This window comes from Gambusia affinis, linkage group LG13, assembly GCF_019740435.1.
Source record: "Gambusia affinis linkage group LG13, SWU_Gaff_1.0, whole genome shotgun sequence".
In the NCBI taxonomy this organism is placed as follows: domain Eukaryota; kingdom Metazoa; phylum Chordata; class Actinopteri; order Cyprinodontiformes; family Poeciliidae; genus Gambusia; species Gambusia affinis.
Window position 1 is genome coordinate 7,036,879 of NC_057880.1, and position 14,048 is coordinate 7,050,926.

General features: G+C 36.3%; 1 protein-coding gene across 7 annotated transcripts in view; it reads right to left on the reverse strand.

Annotated features, from left to right (window-relative positions):
* anapc1 (anaphase promoting complex subunit 1) overlaps nt 1-12,035 on the reverse strand; it is a 56,399-nt gene extending 44,364 nt beyond the window's left edge. For 5 of the 7 annotated variants that reach the window (XM_044136388.1, XM_044136390.1, XM_044136389.1 and 2 more), the window contains exons 1-17: nt 11,803-12,035; nt 10,486-10,725; nt 10,236-10,400; nt 9,976-10,018; nt 9,201-9,298; nt 8,821-8,903; nt 8,643-8,716; nt 8,409-8,554; nt 8,162-8,322; nt 7,253-7,384; nt 6,941-7,159; nt 6,372-6,467; nt 4,981-5,071; nt 4,424-4,489; nt 4,164-4,301; nt 3,288-3,431; nt 1,469-1,529 (exon numbers count right to left, since the gene is read on the reverse strand). In XM_044136388.1, the coding sequence (XP_043992323.1) occupies nt 1,469-1,529; nt 3,288-3,431; nt 4,164-4,301; nt 4,424-4,489; nt 4,981-5,071; nt 6,372-6,467; nt 6,941-7,159; nt 7,253-7,384; nt 8,162-8,322; nt 8,409-8,554; nt 8,643-8,716; nt 8,821-8,903; nt 9,201-9,298; nt 9,976-10,018; nt 10,236-10,400; nt 10,486-10,701 (1,933 nt within the window). In that variant the 5' untranslated portion in view covers nt 10,702-10,725; nt 11,803-12,035. The remainder of the gene's footprint in view (nt 1-1,468; nt 1,530-3,287; nt 3,432-4,163; nt 4,302-4,423; nt 4,490-4,980; nt 5,072-6,371; nt 6,468-6,940; nt 7,160-7,252; nt 7,385-8,161; nt 8,323-8,408; nt 8,555-8,642; nt 8,717-8,820; nt 8,904-9,200; nt 9,299-9,975; nt 10,019-10,235; nt 10,401-10,485; nt 10,726-11,802) is intronic. The other 2 variants (XM_044136393.1, XM_044136391.1) reach the window with 1 other exon arrangement.
* Nucleotides 12,036-14,048: the final 2,013 nt, after the last annotated feature.

Sequence of the window (14,048 nt, forward strand, 5' to 3'; positions counted from 1 at the left end):
GTATTACCAAGTAAAACTGTCAATTTCCCCGATTTATGGACTCCCTCAGGATAAAAGCAAAATTATTCATGTAAATGTCTTGTAAAGGTTGTAACCAATTGTGCCATATCAATCGTATTATACCATACAAAATTATCAAATAACATACGAAAAATATGACAAAAACAAAAAAATCCGATTGCTCTTTCTTTGCAGGTCATTTTCAAAAGCAGAGAAAAGAAACAGACATCAATAAAGCAAAGCAGAAAGGTCAGAGTGACAGAGCCTCTTATTACACAGCAGCAGATTTCATCTTGGTCCTCAATCCCCAGCTGTCAATTATGACAAAGACGCTTTTTATTTTAGAAAGCAACTGGTCAAAAACTCCAAAACAGAATAGCAATTAAGCACTAGCTACTATTGAGAGAGAAAAAAATCCCAGTACATCAAATAGACATGCAATAGAAAAATCTAACAGATAAATGATCGGAGAGAAGACGTTCATTCTCATGCTTTATTTCCAACTCTACCAAACAGGTCACCTAAAAGTAGATAATTCTCAAAGGTGTTGAGGTGCAAAGAATAATTGTTTTATGCAATAACTAACATCAAAAACTATAATTAGGTGTTTAACTGTGCATACAAGTAATGTTAGAAACAGAATGATAAACAACCCCACTAGTGAGCGGGCTCTGAGCTAGCAGGTTGTGTACAACACTGAATTAGTGTACCTCTATGTCCAGTATAAATTAAGAGATTTTTTTTCTCCTCCAGTTTGAACTTAACTGGATACCCACCACAAAACAAAAGAAAATTAATTAAATCAAAACATTAAAGGCGTTTTGTTAACTTAAAATATTTTTTTTCTAAAGTGTTCTAATTAATGTGGCTTTATTAGCTACAAAAAGAATATTTCTCCTTATTGGAGCATGTCATGAAAATACAACTCCTACTCACTGTCATCATACATTAGGTGGCACTTGATGAAAGCCAGCACATTTCAATATAATGGAGGTGAGTGAGGAAAACTTAATCATTCCCATTGAAATATTTCTGATGTCTTTATTTTATTTTTTTTTTAATAATCAAAGAAACATTATGAGAACAAGTTAGGTTGGAGATGTCCACGTGATTCTTTTTTTTTTTTTGTCCCCAAGCTGCAGAAAACATTGACGTGGCGGATTAATTATAACCATTAAGAAGAGTCAGCCTGTGTGTGTGTGTGTGTGTGTGTGTGTGTGTGTGTGTGTGCCTCTACTTTGTAATGGCATCCTCAGTATAAAAGATTTTACGTCACTGTGAAGCAGAGAGCAGCCCGCAAACCTAATTCTGAAGCGCTTAACTGCTCTGACTCAATCATTTCTGTCTCTGTCTGTGCAGCAATGGGGGAGTAAAAAGAATAAAAGTAAATAATTTATTAACACATTGCTTAATTAAACAACAGCAACCACCTTGTTTTTGTTGCCTGTGCTAAATTAGCGTGTTTTACCCAGCTCAGAGGTAGCTATCTCTGGGATACAGATCCTCAGCATCACACCACTGCTTAGCTCCTAGAAATAAAGACAAATAGCACAAAAATTCACATTACAACCTTCAACTCCAATTCCACACAGGTGTAGGGGAAACAGATGAGGTGTTTAATAAGACAATTTCAGAAGCGCAATCCTCCAATCTGTACAACTGTAAACTCCAACTAAAGCAGGTAAATTGAATTTGTCCATCCTCTATTTGATTATCTCTACCTTTGCTTTTTCTGTTACATTATGAAAAAGATGCTCTCTGAAAAGGCCAACTGGTTTCCATCAGGAGATGGAATCCCTCAGCACAAGAAAAACCCTGAGCTAAATAGAAATATAAATTGATTTGTGAAATAAATGATTGTCTAGAAGGGGAGCACATACACGTGGTAAAAAAATAAATAAATAACTGTTTTTGGGAAGCAGAAACAACAGGTTTACTTGCAGCCAGAAACTTCTGCAGCGTTGAACCAGAACTGAAGCTCCTGCTGAAGGTACCATGGGGAAAGTCTCCATTCCTCTCTTTACTATGGAGATTGTAATTTAGAAGCAGTTTCCTGCTTAAAATCATTTGTGGAACTGATTTTTAATTTGTTTTATATATATACATATATATATATGGCATTAAGGATGCTTTATATTTTTGTGAATGGATAGTGTAAGAATTTAATCAATGACTACAATGATTTTGACAGCACTGATGAAAAATGTTCCAATTTGTTCTGGCAAACATCCATCTTGAATGCTTGCTTGTTATTGGTCCACTTTTGACGCATCTTACTCATTGGGGAGGAGGAGCGTCAAGGGAATATTATTTTACAATGGCGGACAACAGAAAATATGACAGCGGAGCGCAGAAAAGAAGGAAGAGAAAAGAAAAAGAGCATCGCGCCAAAGAGGCGACAAACAAAATGCCTAAACTGTTTATATCCATGTTCTGTCTGACTACCAGAGAAGCACTTTTTTGACATTTATTTCCTCCACTATTTACCAAGAACTTTAAAACCAAAGAAAAAGTTTGAGTTTTGATATATTCCACTTGTACTTATATGGACTTGTAAATGCTGGGGATATTTGTATAAATATTGTTTTACTCGCTTTGCTTTGTAAAAGTATATTTGAGCATTGCACTTTCTTGCACTCAATCTGTTTTATAGTTTGTGTTGAAGTCCAGGCAACAATAACTATTCAGTGATTTTATTTTGTGATGAAAGCATCATATTTTAGTTTCATTCCCAACATGTGGTTTAGTCTTTCTAGAAAAGAGTTCAGAGTTGTTTGTAGTTTGTGACAACTGGCTTATTAAAGTTGTCAAAACTTACTGTTCGGTCATTTTCTGCTCATCCTCTAAAACAAAACAAACACATACAAAAATACATATATATATTTTGACTCTAGCCCATCCTGACTCCAGCCCAGGGGCCCCCATCCTCCTAAATCCGGCCCTGTATATACATACACACACACACACACACATATATATATATATATATATATATATATATATATATACATACATATATATATACACAATCCATGAAATTGAAAATTCCAAACAATTAATGAACTTAAGATATTTTTTTTATCATTTCATTTCAATGTGCTAAAAATTATTTTCACATAAATTCTATTCCACGCAGTAAAAAAAAGTTGACAGGGATTTAATTATGATTTGATATTAAATCCTTTACTGAGGAAATGAATAAATGGTGTTAGTATTGGACATCTATGAACAGAGGGGTAAAATGTCTGCACTGTTTCAAAAGAAAAAACATAAATGCATCCACCTACCAGAGTGACCCGGTTGCACACAGGGTCCCGCAAAGAGAGGATGTAAGGCGTGGCTTGTTGAAACGAGAAGTCTTCAAAGAAAGAAGCTTCATGCTGTCTAATGTTTAGACTCTTCAGCTCTGATACTGGAGAGGGCATTGCATCCTTAAGCAAGGAATAAATTTTTTTTATTAAATTAAAAAAATTAATAAATAAAAAAATCAGGTAAGATGACAAGACCAGGATCTGTTTAAACATGTTAGGAAATTCAAATACATACATAAAAAATGTGCCTGAAATGCTAAAATACTGTAATTTCCGAACTATTGTGCTGCACCTGTAAGTTTTAAGCTGCAAGTGTCCACATTGTAACATGAGATACTTACACATTAGATTTTTTTTTTTTTTAACATTTGATGAAATACATACCACTAACTACAAGTACATACAATACATACTTTTTCAGGACAACATAAAAAGAAATTAAATAAAAACAGAAGCCTACCAGAAAAACTCATTGATTACCAGCTTCATCAACCTAAAACCACTAACGTCAAATTCTTCAGCATCTGAATTAAACAGCCTCAGAAAATACATTGCTGCTGCAGCGTTCAAAGCACGTGAAAAAAGTAGCGACTTATAGTCTGGAGAATAAGGTATCCAAACATGGACAGGAAAATTTGCAATAAATGTAAACCATGAACCGTGAAAGTAAACCTTAGTGTAATTCTGCCATATTTGACCATTTATATATTCTGTATATAGTATGAATATTCAAGTTAAAAAGACAACTTAACCGATAGCTTTGTGGAATAAAAGCAACTGTTTCCTACTTCAAGTTTGAAAAATACATCGCCAGTGAGTCGAGCGGAGTGCATTAACGCCACATTCTTTTACCTCATTAAGCCTGTGGATGTGCCTGCTGCCTGCATTAGCAGGTGTACTGACGGTCTCTACTGGCGTGCTGAGATAAGGGCGGTGATTGGTCAGGCTGATGGAGTGAGACAGCGGGCTGGGGAGATGCACCTTACTGACCTGCAGGAGCACAAAGGAAGCCGATTCAGGACTGCATCACTGTGTTGAAATACTAACACTAACAGCATGTGAGGCAGCTAAGCGTTAATGCAGTCATGAACCGGTCTCCATGTTGTCCTTACCCTTGTGATTCCTGTGTAAATAACCAGACTGCCACAAGCCTCCAGAACCAACATGGCATCTATGTTCTGGAGAGCAAAAAACAAACAAATGAGACTTTTACAAAAAGATTGAAAAAAAAATACAAATAAAAAAAAAAGCAAAACAAAAAACTTGCTATTTGTGTTTCTTCCCTCCACAGTGATCCAAAGTTCAGAATATTTTAGACACATTTTAGGACAGAAAGCAGAGAAAATGTATTAATGGTTAAATAAGATTTCAGTATACAAATATTTAAATAGTAATAAAATTAAATGGGTTGATTTTATACTAAATTCAAAGAAATATGTACATGGATCATAGTCTAGAGAAAATGGATCTACAAACGCATAATAAAAATGGAAATTAATAAGACACCAAAATGATAAAATCAATATAATTTCAAGATTTTTCATACAACCAATTAACTTCCATCGCTACGTTAAAAAGGAAGTAAATTTAGTTAGCAATTAGAACACACTGCTTCCCTTTCTGATAGGAAAACGTTTTGGAACTGGTTGTACTGGAATGCCATAAATACCTGCAGAGGGGCAGCATCTTTTGCAGGAATGGTTGTGACGGAGGGGAAGATGAGCTGAGTGGCATCGTTGCTCTCTATAAACTTCACGCATCTGTGGGAACAAAAACACAGATGCTACTCATCCGTAAGTGCACATTTCACCATTTAATCCGATAAGGAAGGGAAAAAGGAAGAAGGAAAAACATAGAAAAACATTCTAGATTAAATTTGCTTTGTAGAGATAATCAATTCTCCTTGCTCTAATGGCTCTTTAATGTTGACCTAATTGTTTGCTGGAACTCAGACAGCATCCGTCAGCTACATTGTTATTGTACCTTCTTCGTTGTAGGTCTTTAAATAAGAAATGATCAGATCTTTACTTGATAGAGAAACTCTTGAAATTCAAACTTAAATAATAAAAATGCGACAGGGGTTGGCAAATTAGAAATGTAGTAAGTATAGACTCAAAGCCGAATATACAGACAAAAACAGTGATGTACAATATAACAGTGTTTGTTTTTGTGCGTTTGGTTCACTGCAAACACAGATCCCAGAAAATGATAGTCAGTCCACCTAAAAAATGTTATAGATTACTTCCATATCAAGATCAAGAAAGTTTTAGGGGCTGCATCCTGCTACATCAGCTGGGTTTTTTTTGAGAGAGAGAGAGAGACCCTCAGTTTAATTTCTGATTTATTTAATCAAAGCATTTTCTGCACTCCTGAAACATTTTTTGCACCATTAAAAAAAAAAAGAATTACAATACATATTGCTGGCATGATGATAAATTATTAATCATTGCAGCAAAGATGTTCAAGAAATGCACATTTGTGCAATCATTTAAGTCCCCATTATTATTATTATTTTTTGTTTCTTTTGTTATTTTTGAGGATGATGATCTGGCGTTGTCGCAGCAGCTGATCTTGTAAACCACCTATTTGGCCCACACTACACTAGTATAGTTCTACACAGAGAAAGCTTATTTGATACCAGAACACTTTTTTTAAATTCTTTACATAAAGGTACTTTTCACTTCCTGCTACTCCAACATTTTCTTTTGTTTATTTTTCTGTGTTGTATTTTTTGCTGCCTCTTGGCCAAAACTCCCTTGAAAAGCTCAATGGGTTTATTTTTTTTATAAAAGTTAAATAAAAAAACTCCCCAAGAGTGATGTAAATAGATCTGCAAGCTGCATCAATAACTCTGAAGAGTATAAATGGTTTAAACTTCAACTTTAAGGATTGCTAATTAAATTTGATGTGGCACCCACTGTGGTGTCGGATTGTACAGAAAAAAACAAGGGAGCAGCTGTAAAGGAAATGGATTCATTCCGAGTTGGAGAAGCAGCAATGTTTTTGTTGCATAAGAGCCAAAAAAGCCAAAAATTGCAGCAGTGGTGCATATTTGCTTACCTCAGGTGTTGATGTGATTCCACCAGGAAGCAGAGGTAGTGGTTCTCACAGAGGTCAGAGGTCAGAAATACTTTAGATGCCTGGCTGCTCATCTCCCTAGAAAATACAAGAAATCGGCACTAGTAAAACACTGAGGGATATAAAACTGAAACAGCATGACAGAATGTACAATAAATATAGTTTTTATGTGTATTGCACAACGGTGTCATATTCACTATTCCCAGAAAAAGTTTTAACATTTTGCTTACATGATCCAAAGAAAATTTTATTCAAACATTAAAAATGAAGATGAATAAAATGATTAGAATATTAGACACAGACATTAACCATTTTATTAGAAAATATATTATTATTATTTCATTTGTGGGATCTTTTTGTCATGAAGTAAAGCAACCCCGGTTTCTAAGACGACAAACCAGAGTGGCTTAACATGACAGAATATTTTTTAAAAAGCATTCAACTGGAAGTTAAAGATAAATTTATTTTGACAGAACTAATCTAGCAATCTATCTAACAGGTGTAACGGCTATAAATGAATCCCAGGTCTGTGTCCAACACGGCTCTATTACCTTTGACAGCCAGCGGAGATCGGCTCACTCCACAGCTGCTCCACGCAGAGGTCCGGTATGATCGGCTCCAGCTCCGGCATCACCATGCTCTCGTTAGCAGTGCTGTTAGGAGACGGCAACAAGCCGTGGTGCCCCCTGGGGGACGGGCTGTGGAAGGACGTGTTGAAACGAGAGGCGCCAGAAAAGGACGGAGCAGCCATGCCTGGAGTGTGAGAGCGACTAGGATGGACGGAGGAAGTGAGAGAGAGGGCAGAGAGATTTTACCCTTTTCATGTCCCAAAGTGGAGTGGTAAAGCTGTGGTTTACACTTACTCCCACCTTAAGGCGGCCATGATGGATATGCTTGGAGAAGGAACTCGAGAGTGTACTCCCGGTGAGGAGGTCATGATCCTGCTCGGGTGACTGTGCAGGGCGCTGTAGTGCAGAGGAGAGCTGAACGCAGAACTGAAGGAAGAAGACAAAAGACAGGATGGGACAACTACTACTTAACATTTTTATTTACATTTTTGAGCAAACCTTATGAGGACTTTCAGTATTATCACTCCAAGCAAAACTACAAAGCCCGTTATGACAAGCAGTAATAAACCTACCTGACCAAACATGAAGCCCTCCCTTGAATTAAAATATCATTGAAAAACTGGCCAACTATCATTTTCACTAAAACGCTATTTATGAATAGCTATAGATAAGCTATTTGTGTAAAAAGAACTGGGTTCAAAGATATAGGGAAAATGTTTAACTAACCTAAATATGAGCTAAAGGACAAGTTATTCTCTTACTTGAGTTATTATGTAAATATTACTTAAGTCTTGAATTCAATAAATGTTAAAGGAACCTTGAAAATTCTTACATTTCTTACCAAAACCCTGTTTGATGGTGAATTATGAAGCCAAACGCAGCACAAAGTGTTTAACTTCTAATTGTGAAAGAACTAATTTTTGTTTTTAATCTGTGTTCAGAAACATTGATTAAGTTTTAGATCCCATTTAACTAACAGCTAAAATGCCATTTAGCAAATAACAGCTATAACCAATGTCTAAGCAACAAATAGTCTGACGTTTTGAAATGGTTGGACAGGCCCGTCTACAATATATAACAGATTTTAGAAGAGAACCAGCAGGAGATAAGTTCTGCAAGACTGGAGCATTAAGTACCAATTTCCTAAAAATAAAATAAAACGAAGGAAAAAGGAAAGCAGGAATTTTTCTTTTTATCCATTACCTTATTCCCGCTGCAGAACCCAGCCCTCCACTTCCTCCACTTCCTCCAGGTGAGTCAAGATGAGAGGCGTTGCGTAAATAAGATGCTGGAAAACCTGAAGCCATCAAACCCAACGGTGTCCCAGCTGGTTCTGTCGGACACCGCAGGACCATGGAACGCTCCTGAGAAAGAGGTCAGGGGTCAGACAAAGCATAGGTTTTTGTTCAGGATTTTTTTTTTTTTTTAGCCTGACTGTGAGGTCACTCACATCATGTGTGACTTTCCGCAGGGCCCACACTGTGTGCGTTCCTTGTACAGTATCATATGATACAACTATAGAGGGCTGGCAGCAGGTGAACACTATCTTCATGTTGGAGTCGGACACATACTGCACACGGGAGCCTTCAAACGGGCCTGCAAAGGCATAAGAAGCCTAATATCAGGATAGTCAATAAACACTCAGACAGGTGGAAAGAGACCAACAGACAAATCTGTGCTATACCTGAAGGTTTGCACACAATTGGTGCAATTTCATCTAAAGGATGCAGCATGCTGAACACTGTTGGAAGAGGTTCTCTGTATAGAAAATACACAGGAATTTAATGAGGAAGCACTAGTTCAGGTTTAAACATCTGCCTCAAGCTTGTATCTCCAAGTGCTGATGGGTTTTATCATCTCACCCAGGAGGATTTGGTTGTGTGTCATTCGCTGCATTTTTCCTTTCCAGCAAAAGTCCAAACTTGGTCGCCCAGACATTCAAAACCTAAAACAGACAATATGAGACGGATCAGAAACAAAACCGTTCACTGACAAGCTTATAGAAAAAATAATGTAAAATAAAATCTAGAAAACACAATATGACATTCACATAGATGGCATGCAAACATTAATGGACTTTACATTTACATTCACTTAGCTAATTTCAACTGATAAAAAAATCTTTTTCCCCAATTATTACTTTTTAGCACAGTCTTGCAGATTCTAAATTTATTTAGTGGTCCAATATGAAGTCTAGCACAAGGAAGCGCACAAAGCTGTGTCTCCTTAGTTTCTCCCTCACCTGGAAAGGTAGCGGTGAGATGAAATCTTTACCAGTCACAGTGTGTACGTTAATGCAGCTACTCTGGACGATACACACCATTTGCTCCACTTCTTCAGCTGAAAAAGAAAATAATAAAATTATTTCAGCATAAATGGACCTTGAACAAAAGTAAAGGAAAATCACAGAAAGGTTAGCCCAGGCCTGTCAAGATAACACATTTTGCTGAAGAATAAATTGTCCCAGAAATTATTGCAATAAACAGTAATATTGTAGGTCTGCACAGTGGCCCAGTTGGTAGCACTGTTGCCTTGCAGCAAGAAGGTCCTAGGTTCGTTATCTCCTGTGCATGCATGGGTTCACTCCGACTTCCTCCCACAGTCCAAAAACATGACTGTCAGGTTAATTGGTCTCGCTAAATTCTCCCTAGGTGTGAGTGTGTGTGTGAATGGTTGTTTGTTCTGTCTGTCTCTGTGTTGCCCTGAACGTTAGCTGGAGATAGACACCAGCAACCCTCCTGACCTCACTAGGGACAAGGGTGAACAGAAAATGGATGGATGGATGGATGGATGGATGGATGGATGGATGGATGGATGGATGGATGAATAATATTGTCACTTTGAGATAATCGTTAACGGCATAATAAGTATACCCTGTCTAAGATCAATAAATAAAGAGAGACATGAGAAAAACAATCATGCAAACGGAAATGATCAAGTTCTTTTTAATTTTTCATGCAATTAATTGATTTATTGTGACAGGTTAGCCTTTTAGTAAAAGCTTAATTTTACTGTACCATCATTGTTGTTCTGAGGAACAGCAAAGTTGCACCATAAAGCCTGCATGAAGTAGAAGACAGTCAGATCCAAGTACAGAGAAATCACCATGTTCTATTATGTTAAAAAAAAAGATACTTTAGACCAGTTTTGATGAAAAAAAACAATTAAAAACATAATTAGAATCACAATTTTGCAGAAAATGGTGGTGAAGCTAAAACACTTTTACACTTTCCTGAAAAAGATCAAAAACAGGAATCTTGCTTTTCCTATAACCCACCTGCTGCACTGGGCTGTCCACAGTGAAGGCCTTGTACACACTGGAGGCTTGTGTACTACTGCCCTGGCTCCAAACAGCCATGTTTCCCGCAGTATAAAGTTCTTCCTCAAACTCACCCTCATCCTCTTTGACTCCTGTGCAACCTTTTCTGAGCTGCCAAGATTCCTGATCAGGGAAAAAAGTCACTACATATTTAAGAAGAAATATATTTTTCAAAGAAAAGCTACGTGCAAAAGCCGTGCCATCTCACCCTCTCTCTTTCCTGCAGACTAACTTCCTGCAGGGACCCCACCAGCCCGGCAGCACCGTCGGAGGACCAGAGCTCAGAGGCTGGCTGGAGCTCCCTAAGCTGCAGGTTGAAAGCGTTCGGATGGTTCCTGCAGTGCTCGCGGCCAAATGGGACGAACGACTGCAAATCCCCTGCGGCAATCATCGTGGCTGTCTCTTCATACACGACTTCCGACATGAGTTCCAGATTTCAGCATTATTTCTGGGGAGAAACAGTTTGTGGGGGCAAACTTTTTTTAGCTTATTTTTCACAATTACTTGACCTGACCTTATCTGAGGAAGGTTTTGAGATCAAGATGTTTTTTTTATAAAGAACACAATCTCATATTTATTGTTGCTCCAGCACCTGTAGACTACCGCTGCAAGATAATGTGATTGTGAAATTATTATTGAATATTGCAGAACATGTCAACTGCAATTTACCCATAACTGTGCTAAATTCTTGTTCATGTTTCTATGTGACTAACTCACCACTCTCATTAAACTTTACCATCGTAGTTAGTGAAATTTTTGTACAAAGTTGGCATAATAGACAGTAAGGAATATCCAATTGATCAAATATGTTATTGGACAGCAGAGTTTTAATACGTACCACCTGAGACATTATAATTTAACATATTGTGCAGCTCTACAATACATTTTATTCATAATAGTCGTAATGTTAGTTTCTTTTCCAGTGAGCTTTATTCAAGTAAAAACCACATAAATATCAACTATGAGAATGAAATAGTGAAGTAAATGTTATTCAAAACGAGAACTTGTAATGCTGTGCGATGACATTTAGCTTTAATCACAACAACGCAAACTATCTCTTCTGATCACATAAATTACCATCTATAAGCAGCATCTATTAACATACAAAAATAAAGATCATGCGAAGTTCATGAAAGGGTTGTCATCTTGTGAGCAGTTTCTACATTTTTATATTCTGATTCTCTGAATAATTCAATTAATCCGCTAAATTAGACACCAGCAGGAAAAATATGGGAGGATCTCTTTATTCTCTTTTATTTATTATGACAGTGCTTTTTGCTCAACCCTTTTAACGTTTAATACTAATACGGTCTCGCTTCAAACCCCACCACAAAACCACACAACATACTGAGATTTAACGAGAAATACTCCAAAGCAAAGCTCACTGCCTGTCAATTAACTTCTTTGAGTAAAAAATAAAGCTAACAATAGCATGCTAACGCTAAAACATGATAGAGGTTCGATGGCATCAAAGCTAGATTAGCACGTTAGCTGTGAGTTTACTGGGAGGAGTTTACCCACTTACCAGCTAATAAGGAATAAGCAGGCCCTTGTCGCGATGTCCTCGTCTTTTCTTACTATATAGTTGGCTTGGCCACAACGTTTTCAACCGTGCTAACATAAAAACGAGTCGGTTGTGTTGCTCAAAATGTGAATTTGGCTACGACAGGTTTTCAAATGAGCGCGGACATCTTTGCTGTTCTGACAAACCACTTCCTCCCTGTCTCAGCCAATCAGCAGAGAGAACGGCCTGAGCTGGAAACTGATAGGTGGCTGCTGCGTTAAGGAACTGTCAGGATAGAGTAGCACTAGATTACGTTCGTCTTTGAAAGAATGCTGAAAAATGTTCTCTCGATACAACTGGTTAGACTTTGAGAGATATAAAACCTTTTGTTGTTGAAAGAATATTTGTACTTTGTAAGTTATGTAAATTGTAAAAAGATATTTACAATGTACGTAACTGAGTTTTATTCTGTCTGTATTATTGGGTTCATTTGACTGCAAATTTTTTAATTTAATCTGCCTTGATAAAACCCTTTACATACATTTGTTATTAATTGGATTCATCTAACTGTAAGTAGCAGAAATAAATCTCTACAGATAGAGTGCTTTAATAATGAGTTTTTGGTCATGAATTTACCAAAAACTCCAAGATTTATTTTCTTCACTCATGAGTGAATTTATAGACTGTAATCCTGCTTTGTGTTTTGCTTTATGAATTATTCCTTCTGCTTCTCTGAGTGACCTATGAACCCATGTTAATACAGCAGTTGTTTCTTTTAGGATAATAACATTTTCTTCCCATATCATTTTAATAATGTATTTAGGTTTTTCTGGGTTATTTATTTTATTTTATTTATTTTTTTATACATACAAGCATTTAACAGCAAATTACATTACTTTCTTATTGAAGAATATGAAGGCTGGAAATTCCAATCATGTTTTCTCTTTTATGTAACTCAGAAGAAGAACACGACACCTTTAAACATCTGGTTTGCCTATCTACAATGTCACACAAAGACGTTGAATGTTTGACAATTTGTAATCAGAAGAGTACACATCGTCTGGGCCACATTTGTCAAACTCAAGGCCCAGGGGCCAAATCTGGCCCGCCGACGCTCTTTATGTGCCCCTATTAACTCCAAATTACATCAATAAGTCCTTCCAGTTTTTCACAAATCTGCAAAATCAACAAATCTCCACATATTTTTTGCTGATTTTATTGCCATTTTTTCCAAAATTGGTCAAAAACATCGAGTTTGAGTGACTGCTGCCTCAGCCTTACTTGATGTCAAGTTATAGTCCATAATAGAAAGTCACATTTAACATCAAACGTTAGTGCAAATACAAAGATTCCTTACAAACGTTTCTAAATTGGCACAAAATCTGTCATTTAGATTGCAAAGAAAAAACACAACAACAAAACAATCACAAAATTCTGAAGAAACAGCTATTTATTGATATCTTAACAGTTTAATTGGTTTTATCATTATATTCTGGCACAACTGGCCCTTTAAGAATGTTCAGATTTTTTGACATATCCCAAAGTGAAAATGAGTTTGAAACCCCTGCTCTAGGGATAGGCTTAATGTATGTAAACTTTGAACCTTGAAAATGGCATGAAATTAATTTTTTCACAAAATACTCTTCATTATGTGGGCATTTAGTAAAATGCTGGTAAAGCTTGCTGATGTAAAGCAGGAAAAGTTGAGTTACATATTTCAAGTCTGATAAATAAAATCAATATTTGTCTCTATATTGTACTGTATTGTGGACTTCTATTTTCTTTTTACACTCATCTCCTTTCTCCCTGAAGATTTAAAGGTGGCTTAAATAAATCTATTCACTTAAAATAAAAATAAAACTTTTATCATAGTTTTACATAAAAATGCTATTTCCATTATATCTAAACACAAAAGAAATTTTAGCTCTATACCAATATTCAAATGTATCATCAGCAGGAGTCATTTAACAAGATCATCATTTGGGTAGGAAAGGTAGCATTACCATGACAAATACTAATAAAATAATCTAAAAATAATCTAAATTCTTACATTCCTGCTGTTATAATCAGAACTATGTAACAAAAGTTATTGTGATTTTTTTAGGAGTAAATTAAGAAAGTTGTCTTAACCAAATTCTTGTGTTTTGAATAAATCAAATTAAAGATACAATTATTTAACATTCAGTAACTCCACTGAAACACATAAAGAGGTTTAGAAAACAAAACAGCAAAAATGTCACCAATTTATTAAACTTTTGTATGTCATC